Source organism: Telopea speciosissima, chromosome 5 (assembly GCF_018873765.1).
Source record: "Telopea speciosissima isolate NSW1024214 ecotype Mountain lineage chromosome 5, Tspe_v1, whole genome shotgun sequence".
Taxonomy (NCBI): domain Eukaryota; kingdom Viridiplantae; phylum Streptophyta; class Magnoliopsida; order Proteales; family Proteaceae; genus Telopea; species Telopea speciosissima.
This window is the reverse complement of record NC_057920.1, coordinates 52,182,090-52,199,592: the sequence shown is the minus strand read 5'-3', so window position 1 is coordinate 52,199,592 and position 17,503 is coordinate 52,182,090. Positions and strand designations below refer to the sequence as shown.

General features: G+C 39.9%; 1 protein-coding gene and 1 non-coding gene across 3 annotated transcripts in view; one reads left to right on the top strand and one right to left on the bottom strand.

Moving 5' to 3' along the window:
• Positions 1 to 202: 202 nt before the first annotated feature.
• LOC122661928 (26S proteasome non-ATPase regulatory subunit 4 homolog) overlaps positions 203 to 17,503 on the bottom strand; it is a 51,794-nt gene continuing 34,493 nt past the window's right edge. Inside the window, exons 11-12 of one of the 2 annotated variants that reach the window (XM_043857445.1) lie at positions 1,198 to 1,269; positions 203 to 462 (exon numbers count right to left, since the gene is read on the bottom strand). In XM_043857445.1, the coding sequence (XP_043713380.1) occupies positions 1,228 to 1,269 (42 nt within the window). In that variant the 3' untranslated portion in view covers positions 203 to 462; positions 1,198 to 1,227. Of the gene's footprint in view, positions 463 to 1,194; positions 1,270 to 17,503 lie in introns of those variants that run through there. The other variant, XM_043857446.1, reaches the window with a different exon arrangement.
• Positions 16,834 to 16,940, top strand: LOC122663523. The gene has a single exon (XR_006333187.1). It is a non-coding gene; the product is annotated as a small nucleolar RNA R71 (small nucleolar RNA).

The window sequence follows — 17,503 nt, the reverse complement described above, 5'->3', positions numbered from 1 at the left end:
ACAACACACTAAGAATCAGGGCAAAAAAAAAAACTTCCGGGCCTCGAAACCAAAGTTCGAGTTAACCTAGAGAAGGTCCCAGGTTTCGACCGAGATATGGTCGAAACCGAGACGAACTCGTTTTCTGGCTGGTTGAAACCTAGTTGAAACCCGAGTTTTAGAACCTTCGACAAAAAGTAAAAACTATAATTTGACAAGAAATAAAGAACCAAACTTCAATAATTACAAGTGCAAGTGTCAAAACAAACATCTAAAGAAGATTGATTGTAAGGAAGCAAAATATTCTGTTTGGACAACCTCCTAATCAACTTTTTCAGTCTTCCAAAGCCCAATACTTTTTAATCTAAACAAACAAACAAAGCAACAGCTGCTGCGTCACAAGGATCAATAGTACAAGACACTCTTATGGTTTCGAGTCATATATTCTATTTTCAATCATGATGGAAGACTTTGTCCCCAGAAAATACCTGCACGCCACTGAAGTAGAATGATTGACAGTTTTGTTACTCCACGTATATTCAAATATATTTGGAAAAAAAACATGAAAAAGGTATTGCCTTGAAACGAGTAAATGAAGCATTTTAGAGTGTTAATTCTGAATTTAAGCAATGTTGAGGCCCAAACAACTATAGAAAAGGCTGCGTTCCAAACATCATTAACCTTTAATGCACCATTATAACCACATTCACACGAGCTATCTTACCTGAAAGTCTGAAACAGAACAATCCCAAGGGTTCAGATATGGCCCACCATCCATTGTCGCTTCCCATTGAACTTTCAATGATGCAAATTATTATAAAAAAAAAAGAAAAAAAAAAGGGGGGGGGGGGGGAGAAGGGTTTCTGTCCGCTAGCATGGCCCCAGCAACAATGGGAGCACACGCCGAAGAATTAACAGAGGTGAAATTTCAGCATATTTCATGGGGGAGGTGGGACGGTCATTTCAGTCCCTGCTGTGCTGTGTCTGGACACAGGAGCCACACTCCTATACAGTCCTTTTCCCTAAAAGAATATTTTTTGACCAATTTCAAAACTTTAATTTTGAAAAAATAAAAAAATTCCAACTGTACTGAAACTTGACAAGTAGAAGATGATGTGGAAGTTTGAGGATCGATCAAGTTGCCAGATGGCAAATATCGTCACAGAAAAGGAAACAGCAAAGAATATATCATCCACAAGGGCCTAGCTCTTAAAACCTTACCTCAGAGTCAGCAGCTATCAAGCACAATCATTTTTCCTCATCATTTGGTGGTTTATCTTCATCCTTTTGCTGAGACCATATATTATGAAAACACAATCAGAACAAATAACAAAACTTGATTTTTATTCCATATAAACAAACATTATTCCAAAAAAAAAAATTTAAACAAGGATAAAAAATAATAAGTCATAAATGACACTACTGACATATAACCAATACCCACACCTTCATTCTTTCCCCCTCTCGATTTCGATAAATAACAGGGGCTAAAGAAGCAACTATAGAGAGAGACTAGTTACAGTGGGTAGGGTCCCCTACTCTTCCTACCCCAGTGTCAGCAAGGTTACACTTTTAGCTGAGTTTAGTCTCCATCTAAGGTAGTATATAACCAAAAATTCATATGATATTAATATTCTTTGTTTTTTTTAACTGAATTATTCCAAAGTTCTAGCTAATGCAAAAGCAACCCCATATGGCAACTTCACAAGAAAAGCAGAAAAGCCTCTCAGCACTTGAGGTGAAGCGAGGCATATTAATTTAAAGTGTGCCACACAGAAATATCTCACGTCCATGGTTACAGGTCATACATTCAAAAGAATCACCATATGCACGATTTTTTTACCAAAAATAAAAAGTTATAAATGAATCCCTAACACCTTGAGATATAATACACATAAAACAGAGGATGATAAGATCATTTTTAACCATCTGATCTAAATGTTACTCATTGGAAGTTTTTGAAATCCTATTTTGAACGTTTGTTACAGAAAGAAAACAATAAAATCATCCATTCATGCTATATTTTTATTCCTCCTCAACTCTTCCATTGTATCCCTAAAAATTGGTCCCAATCCACAACTAATGAACATGGGGCAAGTGAAAAGGGCCCCAGACCTGATACTTTGCCTTGCATATATGCAAGCAACCCTTACTAAACCTATGGAGATGTATTGTGATAATCAAGCTGCGATTTATATTTCCATGAGAGAACTAAGCATATTGACCTCTCTCTCACTCTCTCAATCTTTGTTATAAGATAAGAAAAAAAATAATAATAAAGGATAAATCTATAAACTAATCCCCCCCCCCCCCCCACATGATTGGAGAAGATAAAATTCCAGAAAATCTGGAGTTTTTGGCGCCACAAGATGTTGAAGAAGCTTCCTAATTAGGCCCCACAATAAGCTTATATAAGTAAACTACTAACAAAACAAAATAATACCTTCCCTATATGTCTAACCATTGGGCCCCACAAACAAATTAAGAACTAATCTACTTCCAATTTAAAAAGAAAAAAAAAATATAGAGTACAACAACTCCGCCTTTTCCCAACTAAATGGGGCTGGCTACATGGATCCTAGCAAAGATAAATAAAATAAAATAATAGTAAAAGGGCGAGCACAACAACATCGACAGAAACAGAGGGAAAACCACTTAAATGGGGTTGGCTACATGGATCTTAGCCCTCCACTCATCTCAAACAACTCTCCCAGAGCTTTTCAAGTATAGGGGCTACTCCCAACTCAGCTCTATATCGTCATTCATTACTTTATCCTTCCTAGTCTTGCCACACATCCATCTCAACATCCTCATCTCCACTACACTTAGTTTATCTACACGCCATTTCTTCACGGCCCAACATTCCATACCATACATCATAGCCGGTCGTATGGCAGTGTTGGATTGCATGGGCCAGAACACCGTTGGGGGGGGGTATTCTGGACTTTTTACTGTTTATTTCATGTACAGCCATGTCGGCTATGATAGGGCATGTAATTTTCATTCCTTATTATAAATATATGGCTTGGGTTCTACCTTAGACCATCCAAGCATTTAGCTCTAATTTTATTCCTGTTAACATGGCATCAGAGCAGGTTTCGAATTAGGGCCTCTCCTCTCTTCTTTTTTCAGCTTTCTCTGTCCCTTCTCTCTTTCTCTTGATCTCTTCCTCCCATTCTTCCCTTGTTTCTCTTATGCCAATAGGACAGCACTGATGAGGTGATCAATGGATCAAGTTGCTGCCCTTTCTCACCTCATTCAATGCAAGAAACAATTCTGATCGATAGGAACTTCCTCCCTGCCTGCGATATTTGAAGCTTGAAGTTCTTGGATTGTTTCCCCCTCAACTTATTGCAACCAATTCCTCTTATTGAAGATCAAGACCTGCAGCAGATTTTTTTCCAAACAAGTTCCTATCTACAGCCACCTACTGTGAAAAACTCCTTGGATTGATTACTCCCAAAATCAAGAAAAACCCTGACATATATCGATCTTGGAGTTATAGGTTTCTGTTGGTGCTGATATTTGAAGGACTGATCAAGCCCCTTTGGAACTCCACTCGACCAAAGTTTCAGACCTAATCAGTGTTTTTTTGGAAGGATTCTCCCCTCCAACGATTTCAGCCAAAACAGGGGTTTTTTCAAAACCCTGACAATGTCGATCTAGGGGATTCCCTTGTCTGCTGCTGCTGATTTTTGGAGACATACATTCTCCCATTGAAAGAGGATTCTCCACCAAATTTCAGCCCTTACCTTGAAGGGATTCTTGGATTTCTCATCCCACCAACTTCTCTGTGATCATGAGTGACTCAGTTAATTCGATTGCAACTTCTGTTGGTGATGACCAAGGCAAATCAGAATTTCATACCTTTCGTCCTAATCCAATCAAATTGGATGGTTCCAATTAATTGCTTTGGTCTCGGTCTGCTTCCTTTGCCATTGCTAGCCGTGGCCTTACTGGTCACATTAATGGCACCACTGTTATGCCAACTGAGACTGGTCATGCTCAAGATAGATGGCTTGCCAATAATGGGGTGCTCATGTCATACCTCATTGGTTCGACGACCTCAGATCTTGCGCATGAATTTCTTCTCCTTGATATAACCTCTCAAATATGGGCAGCTTAGCAATGATGCCCAGGTGTATGAACTCAGGCAGGAGGTACTTCACACTACTCGGGGAGAGTTGTCAGTCTCCAAATACTATTCTACTTTGCGCAGCATTTGGCAGCAATTGGACCACTTCTCTGATTATCACCCTACTACAGCTGCTGACATTACTTCCTACAAGAAGCATGTGGACAAGATCAGAGTGTATGACTTTCTAGCTGGTTTGAATGTGGAGTATGACCAAATTCGGGTTCAGGTATTGAGCCATAAACATTTTCCCATCCTCAAACAGTCCTATGCTTTGGTCTCCTCTGAGGAAAACCGTAGGACTGCCATGCTGCACCCACCTATTACTGACAAATCAACCCTCAAGGCTGCTGCCTCGGCTACTCTTGCACCTGTTGGCACTGTTTCTCTTGGTGATTCTACTATAGGGACTGTTGTTTGTGAGCACTGTCACAAACCCTACCACACCAAAGAGAAGTGCTGGAAAATTCATAGGAAACCAGCTGACTTTGCAGCTAAAAGGGCTGCCAAGACAAAGACAAAGCCAAAGAACAAGGCTCATCACACTGAAACTGTTACTACAGCCCCTACTACTGACATTGGTCTATCCTAGGATGATCTACAGGCATTCCTACGTGTTCTAAGGACTTCCGCTGCTGCTGCCTCTACTACATCTGCTGATACTGCCAACTCTGCTGCTCCTTCAGGTTCACACTTTGCCCGGTCGGGTATTCCATTTGGTGGTTACTGTGCTTCTGTAGCTTCCCATCCTTGGAACATAGATTCTGGAGCTACAGATCACATGACCTGTTCCTCTAGCCTATTCCATCTTCATTCTCCCACTTCTGGGAAAAACAAGGTCAAAGTAGTTAATGGTTCCCTTTCTTCCATATCTGAAAAAGGAATCATCAACTGTATTTCTTCTCTTCCTTTGTCCTCTGTTTTACATATTCCTAATTTTACTACTAACCTTCTTTCTATTAGTAGTATTACTCGTGATCTTAATTGCAACGTAACTTTTTTCCTTCCCATTGTGTTTTTCAGGATCTGGACTTTAGGAAGACGATTGAATTGGGTGAAGTACATGATGGATTGTACCTGCTTGAGGATGGTCATCCTTCTCCACCACCATTACCTTCTCCGTTACCTCAGAACTCCTTGGTCTCTTCTGAACTTTACCAATGGTACTCTAGATTAGGTCACCCTCCATTAGGAATTTTAGCACATTTATTTCCTAGGTTGGTCACCCCATATACCAAGGATGACTTTTTTTGTGAGGCTTGTGTTCTGGCCAAACAGACACGATCAACTTATTCTTTACTAAATAAAAGGAGTTCTTCTTGTTTTCAATTGGTGTATTCTAATGTTTGGGGTCCTAGTCGTAAAACATCTCTTTCTAGTCACCGATGGTTTGTTTCTTCTATTGACTATCACTGTAGGCACACATGGGTATATCTTTTACACACAAAAAAACAAATATTTGAGTGTTTTTGACATTTTCATAAAATGATCCAAACTCAGTTCCAGGCTACTCTCAAAATATTGAGAAGTGATAATGGAACCGAGTATAAAGAATCTTAATTTCAAAACTATCTAGCTGACCATAATATTGTTCACCAGACCAGTTGTTTTGATACCCCTGCCCAGAATGGTGTGCCAGAAAGGAAAAACCGCCACTTGTTAGAGGTGGCCAGGGCTTTGATGTTTGCTAGACACATTCCATCTCAATATTGGGGAAATGTTGTCCTCACTGCTGCCTATCTCATCAATAGGCTACCTTCTCGGGTTCTTGACTCCCGTAGTTCAGCTGAAGTTTTACTGGGGAATTCCTCCTTTGTTGTTACTCCCAAGGTGTTTGGTTGTGTGTGTTATGCTAGCGATACAAAATCTCCAGACAAACTTGAACCTAGGGGGTTACATTGTATTTTCTTGGGTTATTCTCCAACCCAGAAGAGTTACAAGTGCAACCACCCCCCCCTTCCCACCACACTTTGGTCAGTATGGATATTATTTTTCATGAGACCCTTTTCTATTATTCTTCACCACCTCTTCAGGGGGAGAGTTCTAATGAAAATGTGTTGTCCTTTTAGGTTCCTCCTCTTAAGGTTCCTCCTTTTTTAACCCCTACGGCTGCTGTCCAGCCCCCATGGCTGCTGCCCAGCCCCCTCTGGCTATTCCCCCCTCATCCCAAGGGAGTCCTTTACAGGGGAGACCATGGAAAAGAGTGTTGTTGATGTTCCTATTCAGGGGGAGCTGACTCTTGTCCAGAGAACTATTGGCGAGTTTCAGAAGAAGATTGATAACTCCAATATGATCACCTATAAAAAGAGAAGCACCAAAAGGGGGCAGCTTCAATCCACTGTAGCACCGATACCCATCCAGTTGCCGACTCAAGATCCAAATCCTTCCCCTCCTAATAAGCCCTCTTCTTCCGACCTACCTATTGCTCATCGCAAAGGTACTAGGACTTGCACTCTGCGTCCTATATCTTGTTTTGTTTCTTATAGTTCTCTTTCCCATTTTTCGTGCATTTATATATTCTCTTTCTTCTGTTTCCATTCCTAAAAATTGGCAGGAAGCATCTACAGATGGAAAGTGGAAGACAACAATGTTGGAAGAAATGAGCACTACTGATGAACACATTTATGTGTGAAATCTTAGGGCATAGAACATGCATTCTACCACATTGAACAGAGTTACTCGAGTACTTTTCTATATTTTTCAGGTTTTAAGTCATTTTATGCTAATCTGGGCTATTGGGAGTTGTATCTCCTAATCTACACGTAAAGTCACCATATTTCTTTCCATGGCTGTAAAGAGGACTGAATTTTAAGCAAGATGGACGTGATGCATTAAAAGTACACATTCATTTAAGCCACCATGTAGGCGATTATTCTTTTTGGGGCAAGAAAAAATAATGGGCCAGAAATGAGCTAGAATGCAAGCCCAAGCCAGTCTGCATTTTTCCAAGGGTATCTTTGGCATCAAAGAAGGTAATTTTGATCAAGGGTCGATATTTCATCAAGCACAAGACCCCTTCTGCGTTTTCTATTGCTTGAAGAGAGAGAATGGCTGCTAACTACTCATAGGCCCCACCTTCCACGATTTCAAGGAGAAGTGTTGATTGTCTTCCCTATTTTATCAAGATTCCTCCATCACATGGGCAATTAAGAAGCATGAAGCACAAGATGGAGTTTCCTATTTTCTTTCAAGCACCACCTCACTCTCTCCCTCCACCGAATTTTCAAGGGCATTATGGGAATTTAACTAGTGATGGATATTTTGTGGGAAATATTCTCTCATCCTTGGAAAGTTGAAAAGTCAAAGATTGAGGGAGCCTTATTCACATTACTTAGAAGACACCTGCAAGAAAAAGGAAACACAAGAGTCGCATTGGAAAGCTTTCAATTTAGAAAATAGGTGTATTGAACTAGGATTTGTATATTTTTTACTTTCTATTTTCTGTTTTTTCTTGGGATTCAAGCTTTGATGTAAAAGGGAAGAAGAGAAAAAAAAAATCTTAGATTGAGTGAGCAACACCTCCAACGATTATTGGAGGGGCCCACTCAAAAACGTGGAGGTTATCCTCTCCTCCCCTCTTCCTTCTCCTTTCCCTATAAATACATAGGGGGTTTGGGTTGTAAAAAAAGGTGTTAATTGCTATTGAGAATTTTAGTCGTCTTCTTATTTTTGGCTTCTAGTTTTCTAGCTTTACTTTGCTGAATTTTATTTCAATGGTTGTAATTCCTTTTTATGCAAGTTTAATTCAAGGATTGTTCTTCAATTGTGATTGTAATTTCTTCAATCTTTAGTTTCTAGTTTTTGTTCCAAGCCTTCTAATTTTAGATTTCTAATTCTTGTGAGAGGAGTTAGAGATTCGGAAGAGGAAGGCATGCAAGTTAATTCAAGCAAAGTAGGCTTCATCAACAACATTCATCCAATGCTCATTCAACACATTCAATTGCATGTTTAGTAGAAGGGAGTATCGATCCTAATTTTTTTCTTTCTTTTATTTTTATTTTCTTCCATTCTCTATTTCATTCTCATTCTTATTCCTCTCTATTTCTTCCATTCTGTTGGGATTCTATTTTTTGTCTACTCTCATCCTCATGTCTTATGTTAGATTCTTATTTTGATAATTTTTATTTTATTTTTCAAATTTGGTAGATGCGAATTCAATTTGGTAGAGGAAGCCTTATCAAGTTCAGTCCGGTTCAAGCAACTTTCGGGTTTTATTTCTTTGCTCTTGGATTTATGTTCTTTGTGTGGATGTAGTAATTTTAATCCGTCAATCTCGTAATCCGCGTTAGTTTTTGATAGATTAAATGATGAATGGTTAGGCCGTTGGAATCGTTAGATGCATGTGTTAGGACCGTTAATTAGTTTAATCATCTTAATTTGGATCACTTTCACTTTCACTTTACTTTAAATGAGTAAGATAGAGTGACTTATCTCCTTGTGTTCGACCCGTAGCTACGATTGACCCGTACGCTTGCGGTATTATTTCTTGACAAACAAGTTTTTGGCGCCGTTGCCGGGGAGATAATTGTCCACTTTGTTTTTCTTATTTTTTAAGTAAATCAAAGTGTTTTATTTTCTTTTTCCTTTAAAAATAAATAAATAAAAAGAAAACCTCATCTTGTTTCTCTGCTGTTTTAAAGAATGTGCACCTAATCAAAAATTTTTCATATGCCCAAACCCAACCAATCTTGGTGTACCTTATGGGATTTCATCACCTATGACGTTACCTCTTGATTCGTTTGGGTGGGTTTGGATCGACATGTGACCTATTTTTTGAGGTGACCAACTTTGATAATAGGAAAGCAACATCGTGAGTGCTTTTGTTTGGAAACAAAAATGTATAGTAGTCCTCTACTCTACATCAGAATCCACTTGGAGTCGCACGTAAGTAGCTAGTGAGGACTATTCCCTTACTGTCAACCTATATGGCAACCTTACAGCTTTGGAATCATTGTTTAAATCTTTGAGGGGCAGATGCACCAACTGTCTTTTGTTTCCAAAATTTTTTTTGTCAAGAAATAATACCGCAAGCATACGGGTCAATCGTAGCTACGGGTTGAACACAAGGAGATAAGCCACTCTATCTCACTCATTTAAAGTAAAACGAAAGTGAACCAAATTAGGATGATTAAACTAATTAACGATCCTAACACATGCATCTAACAATTCCAACGGCCTAACCATTCATCATCTAACTATCAAAAACTAATGCGGATTACGAGATTGACGGATTAAAATTACCACATCCACACAAAGAAGATAAATCCAAGAGCAACGAAATAAACCCGAATGTTGCTTGAACCGGACTGAACTTGATAAGGCTTCCTCTACCAAATTGAATTCGCATCTACCAAATCTGAAAAATAAAATAAAATTTATCAAAATAGGAATCTAACATAAGACATGAGGATGAGAGTAGACAAAAATATAAAATCCCAACAGAATGGAAGAAATAGAGAGGAATAAGAATGAGAATGGAAGAAATACAAAGAATAAAAATAAAAGAGAAAAAAATTAGGATCGATACCCCCTTCTACCAAACATGCAATTGAATGTGTTGAATGAGCATTGGATGAATGTTGTTGATGAAGCCTACTTTGCTTGAATTAACTTGCATGCCTTCCTCTTCCGAATCTCTAACTCCTCACAAGAATTAGAAACCTAGAACTAGAAGGCTTGAAACAAAAACTAGAAACTAAAGATTGAAGAAATTACAACCACAATTGAAAAACAATCCTTGAATTAAACTTGCATAAAAAGGAATTACAACCATTGAAAAAAAATTCAGCAAAGCAAAGCTAGAAAACTAGAAGCCAAAAATAAGAAGACGACTAAAATTCTCAATAGCAATTAACACCTTTTTTTACCGCCCAAACCCCCTATGTATTTATAGGGAAAGGAGAAGGAAGAGAGGGGAGGAGAGGATAGCCTCCACATTTTTGAGTGGGTCCCTCCAAAAATCGTTGGTGTTGCTCACTCAATCTAAGATTTTTTTATTTCTTCCTTTTTACATCAAAGCTTGAATCCCAAGAAAAAACAGAAAATAGAAAGTAAAAAATATACAAATCCTAGTTCAATACACCTTCTATTTTCTCAATTGTAATCTTTCCAATTTGACTCGTGTTTCCTTTTTCTTGCAGGTGTCTTCACCAAGTAATGTGAACAAGGCTCCCTCAATCTTTGACTTTTCAACTTTCCAAGGACTAGAGAATATTTCCCACAAAATATCCATCACTAGCTAAATTCCCATAATGCCCTTGAAAATTCGGTGGAGAGAGAGAGAGAGAATGAGGTGGTGCTTGAGAGAAAATAGGAAACTCCATCTTGTGCTTCATGCTTCTTAATTGCCCATGTGATAGAGGAATCTTGATAAAATAGGGAAGACAATCAACACTTCTCCTTGAAATCGTGGAAGGTGGGGCCCATGTGTAGTTGGCAGCCATTCTCGCTCTTCAAGCAAATAAAAAACGCAGAAGGGGTCTTGTGCTTGATGAAATCTCGACCCTTGATCAAAATCACCTTCTTTGATGCCAAAAATACCCTTGGAAAAATGCAGACTGGCTTGGGCTTGCATTCCAGCTCATTTCTAGCCCATTATTCTTTCCTGGCCAAAAAGAATAATTGCCTGCATGGGATAAACGACTGTGTACTTTTAATGCATCACGTCCATCTTACTCAAAACTCAGTCCTCTTTACAGCCATGGAAAAAAATATGGTGACTTTACGTGTAGATTAGGAGATATAGCTCCCAATAGCCGAAAATAGCATAAAATGACCTAAAACCTGAAAAATACAGAAAAGTACCAGAGTAACTCTGTTCAATGTGGTAGAATGCATGCTCTATGCCCTAAGATTTCACACATAAATATGTTCATTAGATTCCCCCACACTTGAACTTTGTTTGTCTCAGTAAACAAAACAAAACAAAAACAAAACTATCCTAAAATGCAAATATCCTCACTCACTTTCGTAGGAATCACGGTTGCACGTGCTTAGCACGTGCAACAAGCCTTTAAACCCCTAGGTTACCCCTAGTGGACGAGTTTTGTCTCGTGAGTGGTTGCAATAAATGTACACCCAAAATTCAATAAGTCCAAGAAATGTTGCAAATTCTAATATGCATAAGTAGGATAGTGCACACAATATCTAAAAATGCTCAACTAAAGATCAAGGAGCCAAAGATTCCCCCACACTTGAATTTTATTACCCCACATCAATTCAAGCAACAAGCATGTATCAAGATTAAGGGACCTCCTCATATTTTCTGAACACTACTCACCTTCAGGTAAACTACTCATAGCATCGATGGAACCAAAGACTCAGGCTTTAAGCATTTTTTTACCATATTTTTCCTTTCAGGCATTTAAGGCAATAGCTTTTCTTCCTCTTCAAATAGTGAACTCTATTTCTACTCCACTACTGTTCCCTGAATGACATGGTAGAGCATACACCAGACACCCAAGTACTTGGTAGCTTCGCTTTTTGCATATATCTATAAAGACATTGAGACATTGATGCTAGAGTTTTTTTAGAAGTTTCCTTCCAAGGAATTTCGAACAAGTCACCCCGCTTCCTGAGGCACCAGTGCCCTATCTAGTTTCAAGGAATTCCACTTTGCTTTTTTTTTTTCCTTTCCTTTTCTTCTTTTTCTTTTTTTTTTTTTTTTTTTTTTTTTTTCTTTCACTTTCATGCCTTACCACAAATTGGTCTCAGCTACTAGCCAAAAGATCAAAGGGTCCATAAAACACTGAGGAATCTAGCCATCAAATGAAGTGGTGCTCATATTTTCTAACTCAGTCCCCATCACCGGATACGTACTAATTACCGTCCTTGAAAAGGGATTTTTTTTATTGTTTCGCATGCTAGGGCACCTAATTCCCTCTTTCACTCGCTTCGCAATCAAAGAAATGTATGCACAATACTACCACCACAATCAAAATTCACCAAATAAGTTCACACCCCCCCCCCCGCCTCCCCACACTTAAATCATGCAGTGTCCGCAATGCATGCAGAAAATAAAGAATAAGGACAAGAGAGGGCAGACATACTAGGAGATCAATCATCAAGGTAAAGAGGCTCATGGAGATCCATGACCTCTTCCACAATTGAAACGGGCATCTCAATGTATGGTTTCAAACGTTGGCCATTCACTTTAAAAGTAGCGTCTGTACTTGGATTGGCAACGTCAACAGCCCCATGAGGAAAAACAGTCTTGACAATATAAGGGCCACCCCATCTAGAGCGTAACTTACCTGGAAAGATATGCAAAAGAGAGTTGTACAACACCACTTTTTGACCTACCTCAAAATGTGCTTGTCGTGGAAGGCCTTGGTTTTCGCCTTATAAATCCGGGCATTCTCATATGCATCATTTCTCAGCTCTTCCAACTCAGATAGTTGGAGTTTCCTATGGGCACCCACAATAGGCAGATCAAAGTCAAGCTTTTTAATGGCTCAAAAGGCTTTGTGCTCTAGCTCAACAGGTAAGTGACACGCCTTTCCATACACCAGACGGTACGGAGATTGACCAAGGTCGGTCTTATGGGCCCACAAGGCATCTACCAAACGATTAGACCAATCATTGCGGTTCGGGTTGATGGTTTTCTCAAGGATTTGCTTTATTTGCCAATTTGAAACCTCAACCTGGCCACTAGTCTGAGGATGGTAGGGCGTGGCAAACTTGTGGATGACACCATATTTTCTCATTAGGGCCTCAAAGGGACGGTTGCAAAAATGCATGCCCCGATCACTAATGATAACGCGGGGAGTACCAAAACGGGAGAAAATGTTCTCCTTTAGGAATTTAATAACCATCTTGTGGTCATTGGTCCTGCAAGCAATTGTTTCAGTCCACTTGGACACAGTTCACAGCAAGTAAAATGTACAGGTTACCAAAAGAATTAGGGAAAGGCCCCATGAAATCTATACCCCATACATTAAACACCTCAACCACCAGAATTGGATTGAGGGGCGTCATATTTCTCCTGGAGAGACGCCCTAAGGATTGGCATGAAGAACACGCCTTATAATAATTAAAGGCGTCCTTTAAAAGACTAGGCCAATAGAATCCGCACTGTAGAACCTTGGCCGCTCTCTTATTGGGCCCAAAATGGCCTCCACAAGCTTGATCATGGCAAAAAGATAAGATAGAGTAGTGCTCATGATCAAGAACACACCTCCAGATGCCTTGAACCGAACAGGTCTTAAAAAGATAAGGATCGTCCCAGAAGAAATATTTAACTTGAAAAAAGAAACGATTCTTTTCTTGGGTGGACCAATGTGCAGGTGTCACACCCGTAACCAGATAATTAACAATGTCAGCGAACCAAGATTCACTAGACACTACCATCAGATACTCATCAGGAAAGTTCTCGTTGACTAGAGAATAATCAATCAAGAAATTGGGCAGCCAGGATAGATGGTCTGCAACCAAATTTTCACTACCTTTCTTATCCCTAATTTCTAGATCAAATTCTTGCAACAAGAGAACCCACTTAATGAGGCGAGCCTTGGCATCTTTCTTCTGCACAAGATATTTGATAGCTGCATGGTCAATGTACACAATCACATGTGAGCCTATCAAGTAGGGCCGAAACTTCTCTAATGCAAATACAACAGCTAGAAATTCTTTTTCAGTAGTGGTATAATTAAGTTGTGCATCATCTAGAGTCCTACTTGAATAATAAATGACATGGGGCAATTTATTGATTCTCTGCCTCAGGACAGCCCCTATAGCAAAATCAGAGGCGTCACACATAAGCTCAAATGGCACTATCCATGTCGGAGCTTGAATAATGGGTCTGAGGTCAACTCTCTTTTTAATTTCTCAAAGCTCTTATGACACTCAGGGGAGAAATCAAAGATGCGATCCTTTGCCAACAAGGTAGTTAGAGGTCTAGCTATCTGGCTAAAGTCCTTGATGAATCTTCTATAGAAGCCAGCATGACCCAGAAAAGATCTAATATCATTCACCATCTTGGGTGGTGGTAGATTAACAATAAGGTCCACCTTAGATTTATCAACCTTAATCCCATCTTTAGAAACAATGTGACCAAGAACTATGCCTTGCTTCACTAGAAGTGGCACTTCTCCCAGTTCAAGACCAAGTTCTTTTCTATACATCTCTTAAGGACTAAGGAAAAATGGTGCATGCAATTAGAAAAAGTAGAGCCGTGAATAGAAAAATCATCCATAAACACCTCTAGGAAGTGCTCTACCATATCAGAAAAGATACTCATCATGCACCTTTGGATTGTAGCAGGGGCGTTGCAAAGCCCAAAAGGCATACGCCTGTAAGCAAAAGTTTCATAAGGGTATGTAAATGTGGTTTTATGTTGGTCCTCTAGAGCAATAGGGATTTGATTATAGCCAACATATACATCAAGAAAACAATAATATTCATGGCCAGCTAATCTCTCTAACATCTGGTCAGTGAAATGAAAGGAAAGGGAAAGTTGTACTTCCATGTTGCCGCATTCAGCTTCCTATAGTCAATGCAAACTCTCCATCCCGTTTGGATACAGGTTGGAATCAGTTCTTTAGTTGCATTTTCAACTACTGTGACGACTCCTTTCTTAAGCACAATCTACACAGGACTCACCCATTGACTATCAGATATGGGATAAATTATGCCATGATCCAAACACTTTAGGCTCTCCTTCTTAATTGCCTCTTTCATCACATGATTAGCCCTCCTTTGGGGTTCCCTAGAAGGATTGAAACTCTCCATCAGATGGATATGATGCTGAACAATGGAGGAGCTAATACCTTTGATGTCTGACCTGGACCAACCTATGGCTTACTTATGTTCTTTTAGAAGCTTGATTAACTCTTCTTCTTGACTAGAGGTCAGATCAGAAGCAATAATGACAGGAAGAGTTTGATCTTGTCCCAGGAAGGCATACTTTAGGTTGGAGGGCAATGCTTTCAACTCTAATGTGGGAGGCTCAATAATGGATGGTTTAGGAATGTAGGTGGATAAGGGTCCAAGGGGCTCCACTGGAGGTTAGATGCTCCAGACCTAAAAAAAGACGGTATCATCAACACCTTCCAACCCCTCCATACACTTCTGAAATCCCAAATCAAAATCTATCTCAAAGAAAGTCTCAACATCATCGGGGAATCCCTGAAGCATATGCACCTCCTCATTTACATCAGGCTGCTTGCCCAACCTAAACACATTAAAGTCCACAGATGTGTTGCCAAAAGACAATTTCATGAGACCATTCCTACAATTGATTAAAGCATTACTGGTAGCAAGGAATGGTCTACCCAAGATGCTAGGGATTTGGTCCTTGAAGTTTGCAACAAGTTGGGTATCTAGGACAATGAAATCCACAAGGAATACAAATTCCCCAACCTTAAGTAGGACATCCTCAACCATCCCCTTAGGAGTTTTGACCGATCTATCCGCAAGCTGAAGGGTGATTCTAGTGGGTTTCAACTCTCCAATCCCAATTGTTGGTAGACATCAAAAGGCAGTAAGTTCACACTTGCACCAAGGTCCAATAAGGCATGATCAATAGTAGTGTTGCCTATAGTGCAAGATATAATGGGGCTCCCTGGGTTCTTATGCTTGGCTACCACTGGCTGTGCGATGAGAGAACTAATGTGAGCAGCCAAGAATGCCTTTTTAGGCACATTGGTGGTCCGCTTCTGGGTACATAGGTCTATGAGGACTTTTGCATAAGTGGGCACCTGGGCTATAGCATCCAACAAAGGGATGTTCACCTGAACATGTTTAAAAACATCAAGTATTTTCTCCACAGAAGGAGATTTCTTGCTAATCAACCTATTTGGGAATGGGGCGGGTGGAATATACTCTTACCGGGGTGGTCCCTTTCACTTTCTCAAAAGAATCATCTTTGGTTTCCTCAACCAAATCATCTTGAATTTCTTCAGGTTCATCAGACGAACCTGGAACAGAAGGGCACTACAACGGCCTCACCAGTAGGGGGAGAGTCAACAGGAATTTCAGATGGTAAAGACTGAAGGGTACTAACCTGTTGATACTCACGGCCACTCCGTAAAGCATATACTGCATTAATCTGGCTGGAGGGCCCTAGATGTTGACCTTTTACAACATTAAGCTGAGGAGCTTGGGTTCTTACTGAATCAAAGCCTAATGTCTAGGATTCGGCTTAGGTTGGCTAGGCAATTTCCCTCTTTCCCTCTCATTCAAGATTGTTATAAGCTGGGTGAGTTGCTTCTCCATAGTATTATGGCTTGTCATGAGAAGGGTCATGTTTTTCCCCAGCTCACTTATTCTTGCTGCCTCTCCTGTATTGATAAACCCAGGGGGATGCTGATAAGGTGCAAAGAGAGCTTGGTTCCCTTGATTCCAGGAGAAATTAGGGTGATTTCTCCATCCTGGATTGTAAGTGTTGCTATATGGATTATTCTGGTAAAGAACACTTACATTTACAGTGTTGGAATTACCCGCAAAGGTGTAGGGGCATTCCGCTATAAGATGACTAGGTGTATGGCACCAACTACACATGGAGACATGGTTGACTTGGTTAACTGAGACAGCCTCCTTAGGAACTATGGATTCCAACCTTTTGATGAGGCTATCTAATTTGGCTTCATTGGCTGGTACAAGGTAACCCTTAGTGGTCCTTTCAGCCTCTTGGGTGGACACCCATTCCCTAGTCTTATCAGCCAAGTTGGTCAAAAATGTCCAAGCCCACATAAATGATTTGGCAAATTTGCCACAAGTCAATACCATGGTGAGGGCATTCTAACAGGAGATCCTTGAACCTTTCCATGAATCTAGAGAAAGACTTATGTGGTTTCTACCTAAATTGAAGAATGTCACTCTTGAGTTTATTGGTTTTGTGAAGAGGGAAAAACTTTCTCAAGAAGAGTTGTAAACTGATCCCATGTAGTAATGGAATTAGTCGGCAATCCATAAAGCCACTTCTTGGCATGGACTTTCAGAGCAAAGGTTATGAACCGAAGTCTAACTGCATCATCAGACAAATTTTGGCTTTAATCAGAACACAAACCTCCCCTATTTCCCCAAGGAAGAGATAGGCATCTTCATTAGCCATCCCATGGAAATGGGGCGACATACTAATGAAGCTGTAGCAACTGGTAGACTGATGCAGGAAGGCTGTGCAGGCCTGGTAGGGTAGAACCCATCCTTAAGAGTCCTAGGCTAAGGTTGGTTAACCAAGGTCAAAGGTGGTGGAGGTGGAGGTAGTATTCTAACAAGTCGGTTGGTTGAGTCACGGGTCCACACTTTAGCCACCTAAATCAATTTAGAAGTCTCCCCTTTTTTTATTATTTTTTTTTAATAAAAAAAAGTAAAAAGACTAGAAAAAACACTAAAAAACTACACAAAAATAATACGTGGGATCTTGTGGCTCTTCCTCCAGGGAAAAAACCA